Source organism: Seriola lalandi, unplaced genomic scaffold (genome assembly GCF_002814215.2).
Source record: "Seriola lalandi dorsalis isolate HSWRI2012SDOR001 ecotype SW California unplaced genomic scaffold, Sedor1 jcf7180002054961, whole genome shotgun sequence".
Classification (NCBI taxonomy): domain Eukaryota; kingdom Metazoa; phylum Chordata; class Actinopteri; order Carangiformes; family Carangidae; genus Seriola; species Seriola lalandi.
In genome coordinates this window covers 120602-135824 of record NW_019525512.1, presented here as the reverse complement: position 1 = coordinate 135824, position 15223 = coordinate 120602, and the positions used below count along the sequence as shown (strand labels likewise).

The 15223-nt window shown below is 43.0% G+C and overlaps 1 protein-coding gene across 1 annotated transcript in view; it reads left to right on the top strand.

Annotated features, from left to right (window-relative positions):
• Nucleotides 1-15223, top strand: part of celf2 (cugbp, Elav-like family member 2) — a 196909-nt gene that overhangs the window by 141406 nt on the left and 40280 nt on the right. Inside the window, exons 5-6 of the mRNA XM_087170811.1 lie at nucleotides 7359-7407; nucleotides 12302-12436. Coding sequence (XP_087026937.1) covers nucleotides 7359-7407; nucleotides 12302-12436 — 184 coding nt within the window. The remainder of the gene's footprint in view (nucleotides 1-7358; nucleotides 7408-12301; nucleotides 12437-15223) is intronic.

Below are 15223 nucleotides of genomic sequence, written 5' to 3'. Positions count from 1 at the left end.
TAATGCCAAATCCCTCAATCATTCTGCTCACACACGCGCGCTGGGTTAATTGTTTACCAAGCTAAATGAAGTGGGGATAATGTAGGCTAACTGTGCGCTAAGCGCTGCTAAGACGAGGGATATTGTAAAGGACAATTTGATTTATAGTCGTTTGTTTGCCGAAAGGAGACGGAGAGTTACAGTCACATTTTATCTGTATCAAGGTGTTGATGTGAGGAAGCAGAGGGTGTGTTTGTAATGCGTTGAGTGTGTGTGTGTGTGTGTAAAGTTTGTTTCATTACCGCCGGAGAAAGGAAAGTTTCTTTGTTTTGTTTTTTTACATGCAGAATTACGCATCAGTCTGTTTCAAGGCTCTGGTTTTTACTTTTATTATTTTATTTATGTTGCTTTTTATGAAATATACATATATATATAAAACCCATTAGAAATTAGAACAATGTCGTACATTGACAAGTATATCTAGCCTATACAAATATATACATTTATGTATGTATGCTTATAGTGTAGACATATGTTACATAAATGATCTCCATCCCACCGCCTCAGTATTGCTGATTGCTATGATAGATTATATGTTGCCTATTGATCCGTGATCGATAAGAGGACAACAGCACCAACTAAAATCATGAGGAACACACTATAAAATCATGACACATGGGTTGATATCATGCTATCTGTGCTGTTTGATTCATATAGAAACCAGATTTTAATCTCATTGCGATGGAGTCAGAATCAAGGGAAGTGGAAATTGTCGTGACTCACAAGTAAAGAAATGCACAATATATTGTACAAATAGATCCAGCACAGTGAAAATTGTGGTTAAACACCACTTTTGCAAATAGAAATGTGTATTTTCTTAGATATTTTTCTTTGCACAGTGAGAAATATGAGTTAAAGATGCCCAGAATTGATCAGTGACATACAGTATTTAAGCATCTGCTCTTTTGGAAATTACCACATTTACAGATGTTTATTGAGTTGTTTTTTCAGTTTTACCAATGTGAAATGACTTTTACTACATTATTATATCAAATAGAAACATCTGATTGTATTTATATGATATTTGAAAAATTTACAATTACAGCCACAACCCCCCCGAAACAGTGACTGAGTGTTTCATAAAGATGTAGGTGAAGTGTGTTTTGTGTTATCGGTGATGATCACCGTCTGGAGGTCATACGTGTGCTGTCACGCCTTCGCAGGTGTGTGCGCATGCGACACACTTGCACGTGTGTCTGTGTGAGTGTCTTTTGTGTGTGTGTGTGTGTGTGTGTTTGTGTGTGTGTGTTTGCGGTGGGTCCTACGGTCTCGGTCACCGATATTGAATCCCGACTGTGAGGGCCATCTGTCTGACTTTGACCCAGCAGCTCACCGTCACACCTTCAGAGAGGAGGGAGGAGAAGGAGTGTGTGGCCGCCGTCTGCGTGTGTGTGCATGTGTGTGTGTGTGAGAGAGAGAGAGAGAGCGAGAGAGGTGTTTGGTACCATACAGTATGTGCACTCCCCTGTTTTTGGCACACACACTCTGGTCATATGAACTTGGCCGTTGCCTTTGAAGGTGCCAACTGCTGGCTAAGGGCGCACACACACACACACACACACACACACACACACACACATCGACACACTCTTCATATACACACTCTTCTTCCTCCACACACACTCATTCTATTCCCAGCATGAGCCTCAAGTTAGTCCTCTGGCTCCAGGACAAGTCGACCTCTGACCTTTTAAGCACCAGTGCATTCCTGGAAGACGTCAGCGGGCGAGAGCAGGCAACAGGGGATAACGTTAACCCAGGAGCAGCAGTTAACATTTAGGAAGTGTAGGGTTTCCTGCACTCAATGCACCGGGAGGGACTATTTAACGGGCAGCCAATGGCGGGGCGGAGGGGGGACGTTAGCACATAGACCACCTGAATGTCGACCACGTTGCCGGGAGTCTCTGTACATGATGAGGATATAAAGATAAAAAAGGGCGGCTGGTGGGTGACATTTCATCAGCTAGTCCGACAGATAGACACCTCGCCTCAGCCAGGAAAGGGAGGGTAAGGGGGGGTGATTAAAGAGACTGTCCCATAACTGGAAGGTCGTAAAATTCATCCTGGCTGCCCGCTGCACTCTGATCCCTCTGGCGTAATGTGGACCTTATGGTTTCACTCATCCGTAAATATCTCCTGCCGATTGGATAAGCTAATTTTACATAGCCACAACTTTGCCTTGTCATGCTCACACACAAATTAGAAGCTCAATTACTCGATATTTCTGCATTAATAGTGAATCAAATTAAAGTTTTATCCTGCTTTAGCTCCCTGGCTTTGTTTATACAGTACATTTACTGTATAATTCAGCCTCCTATCGCCCCTGTTTTTAGCATTAGCTTGCCTGCTACCTGTTCAGCACAAAACAGACAAGGCTAGCAAAGTTAGCAACTAGCTGGTGAAGAAAACCTGGTGGAACATGTAGCACCTTAAAGAGGCAGATATTTTTCTCAAGAAATAGTGGAGATCAGAAACAGAGCTAAAAGGAAGAGTAAATACCCGACTTGCGTTTGTCAGGTGGCTAAAAACAGCCTGTAGGATAAGTAGGCAACTCTTTGCTAACACATTAGCTCCACAGCAACTTTGTCAGGTTTATGTGTTTGTCATCTTGTTGTGTAGTTTCTCCACCCTGCTTGTGGTGAAAATATCACATAATGCAGCTTTGAAGTAGTTTAAAATCAACTGAAACCCATTCCTCTCTCCTAGCTATAGCTGCTGCTCCGCTAGCTAGCAGCTAGCTGCAATTCAAAGACGCGTTCTTTGGGTTTTCATTGAGTTCGGGTAATTTAGAGGATTTTAGGATTTAGAACAATAACAGACTGTTCTTCAAAAATAAATGACCACAGTGGCTAAAAACATCAATCTAATCGAACCACACATACACACGTTTTCAAAGCACTAGCAGTGCTAGCGCAGGTAGGAGAGGAGGCGGTACAGCTTCCATGACACTTTAGCCAGTAGCTAAAACTTACAGGACATTAAAGGAATAATTAGAAACACTTTTAAACGCACCAATGAACATATCAAGTACCAGTTGCAGTCTAATGTTGAAGTCAGGAGGAGGAGCTCCTCTCCGAACCTTCAAATACGTTAAACAAATGGCAATAAAGTGAACTGAGAGTTGAACCAAGCTGAACCCGTAGAAATGAATGAAATCAACAGGTTGAATTTAATTTAGATACGAACAAACCAATAATCTCCACTGATCCCGGAGCCGGTGTGTAGCAGCTGCTGAATAGCTGTGAATCCAGATCAGTTTTATAGCAGGTTAATAAATATAACAGATTGCTTTGCAGTGATTGTGGAGCAGCTAAGAGGAGTTGTTATTCTCAGCAGTGTCGTTCTTAAACAGTAACAACATGGTGGCTCAGCGCCTCATTATTAGCCGTGTGAGTGGTGACTTTCAGTCTGCACATTAATATGTAAATTAAATGTTAATCGATTTTCAAAAGGTGTGCATTTATCATGTATTTTACAGCAGCAGCCCAGCGTGACTCAGTCAATCAGAACTGAACTATGCAGTTTATAATAAGGCAATTCAGGTGCTCTGAAAATGATTAAAAACAAATGGTGACACTTTACTTGGAGTGCACTGCAGATGCATTACGAGCAGATAATAAGCCCCTTGAAGCACGGGCAAACTTTTTACCACGCAATAATCAAACATCAGGGAATTACATTCAATCAAACTTTTTGTCATCAAGTGTACAGCTGCCCTGTAAAGTATTCAGCTCCTCTTTTCTTTTTTTTTCTTCATATTTTGTAAATCATGTTCTCATCATTAATTATTTTGCAGTAGCTTAGAGTGGCTTATGAGGACCACTTCAATTAAAGATTCAGCAAAGAAAACAGACTCTGTACTTGGAAGAGAAGAAGAAGAGGAGGAGGAGGAAGAGCTCTCACTCTCATGGTAAGCAGGTAAACAGGAAGTACACGGAGCAGACTACTGACTAGACACATACATTAGTGGAAGCTAAATGCCAGCGCAGCATCAAGCCGGCTGCACACATGGCGTTATGTAGTTAAGTTTTTAGTTCTCTGTGCTTCTTTATGAGCCTGAGCGCGGCGAGGACTTAGTAGTTTTGCCGGGGCCCCCTGCTGAGCGCATAATGAATGGCAGACTGCGGCTGCGGGCCTGCCGGGCGAGAAGAAACAGCACTGTGGAATTGTGGGGTAGCGGAGGAGAGTCTTGCTTTGTGGGTCTCGGCGGGAGCTCGCTCAGATCAAACATGTCGACAGCGCCGCCGCCCGCCGGGCATTCTCGGTAGACAGACCTGAGGAGGAGACGCCTGAAAGCCAGACAGGGATTTTTCTACCTGTGTGTGTGTGTGTGTGTGTGTGTGTGTGTGCTGTTTATGTCTGTATACATGTGTAGTTGTGTGTGTGTGTGTGTGTGTGTGTGTGTGTGTGTGTGTGTGTGTGTGTATGGCAGCTTTTGGCAGTGTTTTTCAGCGGTGAATGACGGCAGCATGGCGGAAGCTGTCATGGCTTTTGTTTGTTTTTTTTGGGTTTTGTGTTTTTGTGTTTTTGCCTTTGGAGGACAGACTTTGAAATGGATTAACAAGAACTGACTTGATGTGACTTCCAGGTTTGCTTTGACACGACTTTCCTCCTTTTGATGTGGCTTCATCCCACACACACACACACACACACACACACACACACACACACACACACACCTCCTCCATGTCCCTGCATCTGTCCTTGTGTTAGTGATACTGTGGTGAGACTGCAGCCTGAAGGCTTTCCTGTCCGTCCACCGTCTGTAACCCTCTTCCCTCCTTCCGTCTCTCTTGGACCTTTATTCTTCCTTCTGATCCTTTGTCTTCTTCATTTTAGTTGTACTCTGGTGATGGTCTCTCTCTCTCTCTCTCTCTCTCTCTCTCTCTCTCTCTCTCTCTCTCATCACGTCTCTGTCTGTTATTTCTTCCCTTTTTTTCTTCATCTCTTTGTCTTGCTTCCCTGTCTTTATATCCTCCTTTATTTCTCTCTTCATGCAGACATTTGCTGCTGCTGCTGCAAACTACAGGCCTTCCATCCATCCATCCCTCCATCCATCCATCTTTTTAATCTCTCTCACTTTTCTTTTTTATGGTAGTTTTTCTTTTTCTACCTTCACAGAATTTTCCCTTTTCTTTTTTGTTTTCTGTCTTATTGTAGCTTCTAGATGTTCAGTAGCCACACCTTAAATTTTATAGTTTCTTTCTACCTTTTTCTTTTTCTTTCTAACTGAAGTTTTCTTTTCTGATTTTCTTTTTCCTACATTTAGACATTTGCAGCTGATGTTTACTTCAAACTGGATGTCGAAGCTCTGACAGAACTTCACTTAAATCGGCTTGTTTCTTTTCCTCTTTCTTCCTTTTTCATTTCACTTCTAATGTTCGTTGCTTCTTTCTTTCTTTTCCCTGTGCTGTATGCAACTGAAGTGCATCACAAACCACGAGTCAAAGTGTCCAAACTTCACTGAATTACTCTTAGATTTCGCGCAGTTTAATTTATTTATTTTGGTTTTGGTTTTTGTCATCTGTTATATCTTAAGGGAGGCAGTAACGGTGGGTGGATGTGCAGATCTGTGGCAGGTGGAGGTTGTTCACCGTGCACCCTTTGTTTCTTCCTCCTCCGCCGTTGACTGCCCCCATCAGGCACATTTGGGAACTAATCAACGGACAGAGTGTGTGTGTGTGTGTGTGTGTGTGTGTGTGTGTGTGTGTGTGTGTGTGTGTGTGTGTGTGTGTGTGTCTGGGAGAAGAGAGAAAAAAAAAAAGCCGAGTGAGGATGATAAGGAAGAGAGCAAGAGGGAGAGAGTTGGGATAAAGGTGTGTGATAGAATTGGAAGATCAAAGCCTTCTGTCACAGCGTGACTGAGCCCAGGGGCGTTATGGGTAAGACAGGGCACATACACACCCGCACGGACACACACACACACACACACACACACACACACTCACTCACGGCTGGTATTTGACTCTGAGTGTGATTGATACTGGGCTAGATTTGGAGAATCACTGTCATTCGTCTCTCTGCAGATCAAACAGCCACATAATCTCCCATAAAGGAAAGAGAGATGGAGGGAATAAAAAAGGGACAGAGGAGGAAAGATTGAAGGAGGGGGGAGACAGAGAGGGAAGAGGGGGAGGAGGGGGGGAGAGACAAAGGCTTCTCATCTGTGAAGTGTTTTCTTGTTTTCCATAAAAGAAGATCCACCACCTTAAAACACCTCCATCATTCAGCTCCATTAAACTGTCTCTCGGGCACATCAGAGAGAAACCCGGCATCTAACAGGACAAGTGTAAACGCAAACATTAGACCCCGTTTACACCTGGAACAAACACGCAATCTGGACCTCCATCTCTGGTCCGCGAGAGCGAGGGGAAACACAAATAACTGGCCTCTCTTTATGAAGTAAAACAATCCGCAGAGGAAGTTGAAAGGTCATTTCCTTCCATTAGTGGCCACAACCTTTTTAACACGAGGCATCAAGAAGCTGCTTCTTACTTCCTGTCTCAAGAAGAAATATTTAATGGCACAGAACAGCAGCTCCTCTTAAAAAAAACACGTTTTACTACGTAGTATTTGAATATGATCATTAATAAGGAACTTGTTGGTTATTTTTTAACCTCATTTTAATCTTCAGTCACTGTTGTTATTATCGTTATTAGTAGTTGTGTGTATTTGTTGTTATTTTCTTTTTTTTTTTGCCTTTTTTGTCTTCGATTTTAATGAATTAATTTGATTTTATTAATGTATTTGTATAACATTGTGAGTGTGTGTGTGTGTGTGTGTGTGTGTGTGTGTGTGTGTGTGTGTGTGTGTGTGTGGCTGAGAGAGTTCATTCAGTAAAGTCAGCTGTGTGTTTGTGGTCATTAGCTAGCAGCTACACTGTGTTTAAGCTCCTTGTTCTTCCTCTTTCTTTTTCCTTTTCTCTTCTTCTCACTTGTTTATTCCTCGTTCTTGCTCTTGGTCTCTTTTTTCTTTTCCATTTTTCTCTCCTTGTTCTTCATCTTGTTTCTTCCTCCAATACTTTACCTTCTTCTATTGTTTCTCCTGTCCTCCCACCACCTTCTGAAGTGTTTTCAGGGCTTCCCCAGGTTTGTACCTGGTGCGAGAAACAAACGACACTTTTCTTCCAGCGTGTGTCAGTCACAGTGTTGAATCACATCTGGGTATGAGACACCTGAAGCACAGCGTGTGTCTGACTGTATTTATGTGTGTGTGTGTGTGTGTGTGTGTGTGTGTGTGTGTGTGTGTGTGTGTGTGTGTGTTTGTGTGTGTTTGTGTGTGTATTTAATGTGTTTTGTCCTTCTTCTTTGTCTCCACAGATGCATCACCCAATTCAGATGAAACCTGCAGACAGTGAGAAATCTAACGGTGAGTGGCCACACGCACACACACACACACACACACACACACACACACACGCACACACACACAGTGTCAATCTCACACACACACATGCATCAGTAGCTTTCTTGAATTTGCTTGGTAATAGCTATCTCACCCATGTGTTTGGGGAGGAGAGAGGGGGTGGAGAGATTGGGCGAGAGACATGGAGAGGAATAGGGAGAGAGAGCGATGGCGGGGAAATGCTGATATATATAAATATATTTTTATATGTGTGATGAATTATTAAGGTGCTTCAGAAGGAGGTCAGGGAGAGTTGAATCGTTTTGGCCTCGTGCTGAACCGGCCTCTCTCCCCTGTGGCTGTGCGCTCATACAAACATACTGTACGCTCTCCTCACACACACACACACACACACACACACACAATAAATTCATCTATCACACACACACACACACACACACACTCGTAAGCACTGTCACACACTCTGTCCTCACATCACCCCGTCTTCAGACTACATATTGCAGATCCAGTTGTGAATTGATTTCCTATAGCGAGCCTCCTCCTCCTCCTCCTCCTCTTCATCCTCCGTTCCTTCTCAGTCTAATGAGCGAGCTGTCGGATAGTGGGAGCCGGAGGAAGCGTTTAAAGGATGATGATGCTGTTTTTTTCTGTTGTTTCTCTGACCGTCAACAAATCCCATGAAAGGCGCCCAAGCCTCAACCTCATTGACTGAAGATGTAAAATCTTTAAAACGTCTCATAAATACAGTTTCATTGTTAAAGAAGAAGAACATTATCTCCCCCCCGAGCAGCGGCGTGCTGGAGTTTCTTCTTCTGGAGCAAACGTGACTCAAATGTTACCCGAGCGTCTGTGAACGTAACGCACGAGCGGGGGCTTTTGATTTCCTGACCTTTCACTCAGGGAGCCTCTGGAGAACGGGGGGGATAAACAACCTGCGACCTTTGACCCTGCAGCTACCTGCCGTTCGAGCCACCGACAAAAGAAGGCAAATGTAGTTTTAAATGACGGGATCTTTTTAATCTTTTATCACTGCAGCACTTCTTTTAAAACAGTGTCCCGTAGTTTCTTACCTGATTTTATTAAAACAATCTTCATACGACTTATTGAAATACTTTTATCTATTATCATTTGTTTTTAGTGTCTTTAAATGCTAGTTTAATGTCATCTTAATGTTCTGCTCTTAATGTATTTCCACACCTCTGTAAAGCACTTTGAATTGCCTTGTGTCTGATTGGTGCTGTATGAATAAATGATATATATATATATTTATCATATATACTAAGAGATAGACGAACAATTACAGCAGAGAAACAGGATAAGAGCTTTACAACATTTCATTGTGTCTTTGAAGACAGTTTTACAAGGCCTGAGTTTTGTTGCTCTGCTATTCCAATCTGTTTTTTTAATTGGTTTCATTTTGATGCAGCAGTAACACTGGGTGCAATTTGTCAGGTTCATTACGTTCACTGATATTTAGTCGAGGTAGATTTGGAAACTAAAAAGGCGATGCTGTCGTTAACGTTGGAGTTCTGTGGACGAGGGTCGGACACAGACGCTGCTTTGGGTGTCAGTCGCTTCACCTTTAAAGCCTCACTTCACCCAAATTGTGAAAGAGATTCTTCCTGAATGTCGAGAGCTGCCGGTCGCTAGTGGAGAAAAGACCCTGACACAGTTTCCAGGGTGTCAGGGAAACAAAAGAACAACAGCTGCTGACTTGTGTTAACTTGCTGCTGGGTGTCACGTGACACCCTCACGACAAATCAATCCATCAGTTCCTCGATCTAAAATATTAATCTCCCACAACATATTCTGTGAGTTCTCACTCGCCCCCGCAGACAGCTGTTGAGGCAGGATGATGTCGCCTCATCATTGCAGGTTAAATGACCTCATCTTTTTGATCTCTCCCAGCTGATTGAGGCTCATGTTGCACGGCGTCAATATTATGTCTTTATTTAAACGCAAAAATCATTGAGGGGGGAAAGTACAAGTAAAATAAAAAAAAGAACATAAAACAAACAATTAGTAAATAATGTAATGAAAAGAATCAATTAAAACAGGTACAAACAGAGATTGAGAATCTATAACGATCTAATAAGGCGCCAACGAATAAAGCAGTTCTTCCAAACTCAGCATGAAGTCGAGAGTTCTGGTGTCATGTGATCCAGTGACCCAAACTAACATGGATGTAAGAACTGAAGGCACTGATGATGATGATGATGATGATGGCGGTGGCGGTGGCGGTGGCGGCTTCTTTCTCTCAGCTGTTCCTTCACTTTCTCAGCTGCGGCTTTGTCACCTGTTGGTTTCTGTTTCGGCATCTTTCACTGCCGAGCCTTTCGTTGCTCCCGCTCAAATATAATGAAGATTAGTGTGATTTCATATTCTGTGGCTCAGCAAATTTAAAATCACATCAAAATAAATACATAAATACATTTTTTTTTTTAAAATCTCACAATTATCTGTCGTTCCAGGAACAAATTTTGGTTTCTGGTGACTCTGGATAATTGAGTGTGGACAAATATTTTTTTTTCTCAATGAAAAGTCGTGTCTGTCAGCAGCAGATATCAGACACATTTTAGCAAATAAAACTGAAATTATTTGCATGACTAAGTGAGAAAATGTGTGTTTTTGCAATTTGGGTGAAGTGACCCTTAACGCGGAGTAATTGAGCAGAATATGAAAATGGATACTATAAAACCATGATTGGATGAACCGGACATTTAAATGTAGTGACAGTTTTAAAGGGGTTTCTTTTTTTTTCTGGCACCTGCAGGAAAGATGTGTGTGTGCATTCGAAAAAAGCACAGAGCGGTCCTTCAGACCGACACACAGACGACGGATAGATCACGAGCTACCTGCTGCATCACTGTCCACCGCAGGGCGATGCGATAAAATGACAGCACCCAGCCAGGCGGAGGAGGAATCCTTATAAAAGCCATCATCCGCTCCACTGAAAAATGGCGAAATACGACTTTATGAGACATAACCGCCGGGGTAACGATGGCGGCGCTTAATAAAGCGGCCGCTACTCACAGCCAGAAATGGTGAAATATAGAGTGGACCGTACGTAACGTATCCATCCACTTAATGGTAATGACCTTTAATAAACCCAGTGTTAGAGGCGCTGTAACAGTGACGAACGGCTGCTCGGAGCTTTATTAGTTTAGTCAGTGGAGGAGATGAAAGAGAGGAGGAGATGTACAGTGGAACACAGAGATAACATTATTGGTAAATCTTTTTTTGTCTTTGTTAATGTGTTGAAACTCAGCATGAAGCCAAATCTGCTCCAGTTCATCCCAGAATGCAAAGCTGACTCCAGATCATCCCGGAGCCGGCTTTATGAGTCTTATCGCCCGCCCGCCTGCGCCTCGTCCGAAAAAACAGAAACAGTCAATTGTAACGATATCTCCTCTCTTTTCTTTTCTATCGACACAGAGTAAATTAATTACATTGCTGTTAGACTTGTGGTAATCTTCCTCTGGAGTGATGCGCACACACACGCACAAACACACTGTGTACAAAGGAGTTAAAGCTTTTTGAAACAACACTTATCTTGGCAGCGTATCCCGACGGTTTGTTTTTTAAACACACAAACAATTCAAACAGCAAAATAAACAAGTGCGCTATTGATTTCCCAGAGTGCAACAGACCGCTTATCTCTTTCGCCTCGCGGTAAGAGCTGACAGTTTCCTCATTAAAAATGAATTGGATTAGCATTACATTGAATGTGGTGGAAGCACATAAACACACACACACACACACACATTGTTTCTGATTCCGCTCTCAGCTTAATTCACTCTTAACCTCACAAACACACACACACACACACACACACACACACAGACACTAAAAGTTTCTCAGCGTTACCTGCAGCCGCCTGCCATTCCTCGAGATTGCACCTGAGAAGGAGGGATTGTGTCATCGAAGGAGAAAGCGAGGGACCCGTGGGGGGAGGGAGGAAGGGTGAGGAGAGAGGAAGAAGGGGAGGAGAGGTGGAGGGAGGACGAGGGTGAGAGAGGACGAGCTGGAGAGTCTCAGCAAGCAGTCGGTGTTGAAGTGATAATGAGACATTGATCAGAGCCATGATGAAATACATGAACTCTGTCTGTCTTCATCTCTCTCCCACTGTCTCTTTTCTTTCTTTCCTTCCGTCTTTGACCGTTCCTTTCGATTGTTGTGTTTTTCTTCTGTCTCGTTCCATTTTTCTGGATTTTTCTGTTTCTGTTTTATCTTTTGTTTGTTTTTTTTTTCTCTTTCTTTCTTGTCTTTGTTTTACTTTCATTCTGTTTTTACTTCTCCTCTCCTTATTCAGCCGTTTATTATTATTGTCACATGATTTAGGAACATTGGATTCCAGCGCTACAGTACGCCCTAATAAACGTACAGTTCACCCTCCTGTCGAGCTCGGGGGAAATTTTTCAAATGCCTGAAAATAACATGGATGTTTCCTTACTACACTTTTTGCAAATGTAATTAATAATCACTATTTTCATTGAATTTTGAGCGTTTTATTCAAAATTTATAGCATCTGTTTGACCCGGCCACTGCAATGGGTCAACGGGTCACATATAAACATCTGTTTTTATGTAAATGAGGTTTATTGACCATAAGACTCAACTAAAACTAAAGGTGTTATGCAGTTACTGGGTAATAGTTTTATACTTCATGTTTTATAAACGACGGTACGAAGGTGAAAGGATTTGTTCAACATTTGGGAAACATGTTTATTTGCTTTTGTGCTGAGAGATAAATGATGTCTGTGTGGTAAATACGAGGCTAGCAGTCAGTTAGCTTAGCTTAGCACAGAAACTCAGATGATTATAACTGTTGTTGAATCCACTCACTCCTTCACACTGTTTGCTTCATCCTCTTTTTCTTCTTCTTCTTGGCTCCTCAGCGGTGGAAGACAGGAAGTTGTTTATCGGCATGGTGTCGAAGAAGTGCAACGAGAACGACATCCGGGTCATGTTCTCCGCGTTCGGACAGATCGAGGAGTGCCGGATCCTCCGAGGGCCCGACGGCCTCAGCAGAGGTGCGTGTCGCTCCAGCTCCCCTCCCCTCCGCACCTGATGCTCCTCACCTGAATATATCCGGCTGAACGGCCTCCAGCTGCTGCTGCGGTTCATTGTGTCGACTTGTCTCGTGACTCAAACTCAAAGTCTTGGAGGGAAAGTGTCGGCTGGTTGATGGTGGCGTCTGAGCCGTTAATGTAGATGATAATAAATGTGACGGCTCATTATTTTTTAGATTTTATGTATGCAACAAAAAATAGTTATTCAACTGTATTTATTGTCATTATTTAACAAAAAAATCAAACAGCAGCAAAACTGTTGAAAAACTGACTTTAAAAACATCATTTCAACCAATTTTTTCTTTAGCAATTTATTTTTTACCTACATAGAAGGTTTTTTTTCCTGCATAATCAGCAGCTCATTTCGCTGCTTTCAAATGTTTTTCCCTCACTGTCTTTTTTACTGGAAGTTTTTCATGAGCTGTCAGTGTCGCAGGATGTTGTTTACTGTAAACTGGTGGTGATTAGTGTCTCTTGGCAGCAGGGAACATTAAAAAAAAAAAAAAAACTTTTAGGGATATAAAGTTAAGGTGACTGCTGGTTTTAAACTTTTCTGCCTCCTTTCAAAAAACCAAAAAAAATGATGAGGCTTAAATACTGTGTGATGGACGTTTGTCTGGGACTATAAAATCAAATCCGCCCCTTTCATCCGAAATGTCATACACAGTATTTTCGCCTTGTGAGACGCTCACGGTGTCAGATTACATCATAAGGTCTCAGTGACTTGGCCGAGATTCCTCCGCGTCGGAGGTTCCCGGCTTTTCCCCGACCCGCGGATGCGATCGGTGAGAGAGCTGGCAGGGACCGACTCCCCTGTTCCACCCGACGGCACCGCAACAAGCGCAGGCTTACATGTGTAAACACAGTTTCCTGAATGAAAGTCGACCTCGAACCATTCATGATCACTGGGCAGTGAAGGCTCGGCCCTTTTTCTCCTTTACCAGCCGGTAGAAAGAGTGCGAGTGTGTGTTGGTTAGCAGCGTACACACACTGATATCGCAAGGTCACAGGTTCATTTTTATCCATTGTAGCTGGAATCTGACATAAATTAAAACCTGTTCTGTTTAAATCCATTAGAGATAGTAATATTTTTTCAGAGATGTTTCTCGGTTTGACCTGGACAGTGAAATTGAGCTTGTGTAATGGATCCTTTGTGCTTGTATTAGATCCTGTTGTCAACCAGCTGCTGCTTCTTCTTTTTTTTTTAAAACAGTCCAGATTTCCAACAAGGTTTTGAAAAGAGTCACGCGGAGGTAAAAACACGAATGAACTACAGCGACATCTTGAGGCCGTCGCAGCCGCTGTGAATACATGATTCTCCTTTTTCGCTCTATATATCTCTTTTCCCCCTCTCTCTCTCTCTCTCTCCTTTTTTTCTCCCCCCTCTTGCTCTCTCAGCCTCAGCCCCCCCCCCTCTCCGATCACTCCCCCTCCCTCCTCCTCTTCCACCTCCTCCGACCTCCTAACCTCCATTCATATCCTTCACCTCTCCTGCGGTTCCAGTTTAGCCTCACCGTAAGCCAGTCCTAAGCTCTTTGACACTTCCACACTGAGACTGAGGGGCGCTGGTAAACCTGCAGTCCCAACGAGACGAGCTGCTGCTCTGTTGCACTCACGCTCTGCCGCTGGGCTGCTGATATATTCCACGGAAGAATTCAAATTATTTCAAAGCCGTGTTAAAGCAGCCTTTTCCTTTCCTTAACTGATGGGGAAAAGATTAAATAATCACGAAGGATCGAGGGGAAAGTAAGCAAGTAATCATCGTCATGTTCGAACCTTTCAAAAGAGAGGTTATAAAATGCTTTAAGGAAGGAAAGAAATGAAAATAAAGGAAAAAGACAAGATGATGTTTAAGGATATGGATGCAAAATGCAGAAATCACCAAATATAGTTATTACACCTTGACGAATACGTTTTTCTACGCAACCGTTTTAAATACCAGCAGCCGAACGTAAATAAAATCATCTGAAACTGGAAAAACTTTGACTCCTTCCATAAAGTGTTTGATCAAGGAATAAGTGAAGAGGAATCTGAATGTGACCAGTCATTTAATTTGGTACTTGACAGCTACACTCAGTTACACAAACACATTTCGGTCGGTATTAATAAAAGCAAATCGTGACTCGCTGTAGTATCCGTTCATCTTCCCTCTTCTCAGTTGGGGGAATACAATAATCCCCCAGATTTGGCCGCTCTGAGGTTTGGCAGGACCGACTACGGCAAATAATCTGTGACCACAAGAGCAAATTTGATCATGACTCCGAACGTGGCAACATCTCAAAAATCCGTCTTGATTGGGCCACGAAGGCCCGGCGGAGGCAAACAGTCGGCGGCGGTTTGCTCGACATGATTGCCACGTAATGTACTCTAAAGAAAGTGCTCCGGGGGCCGCGTTTAAATACCAGTCAGTCCCATTAACAAGACGTCAAACCAGTCGGATTCGTCGCCACCTGTTTGAGTTTTGAGGCGAACGTGTTCTCAGACAAACCGGTCTAAAAAAATAAATAAAAAATGGCCAAAGTCACCGTTAAAAGTTTGACGTACGACCAGATCCGGTGAGTGCCGCCGGCTGAAAACCCACTGTCTCATCTGTCAGTCCAATCTCAGCTTCTGCACCTCTGTAAATCCTCCTTGTGGGGGATTAGGGACTCCTTCCATCACCGGCCATTCCTCCCCCTCAAACTCACATTCACACACCTGCTTACCCACACACCTGATTTCTTCCATCCTCCCGATACTCCCTACCCC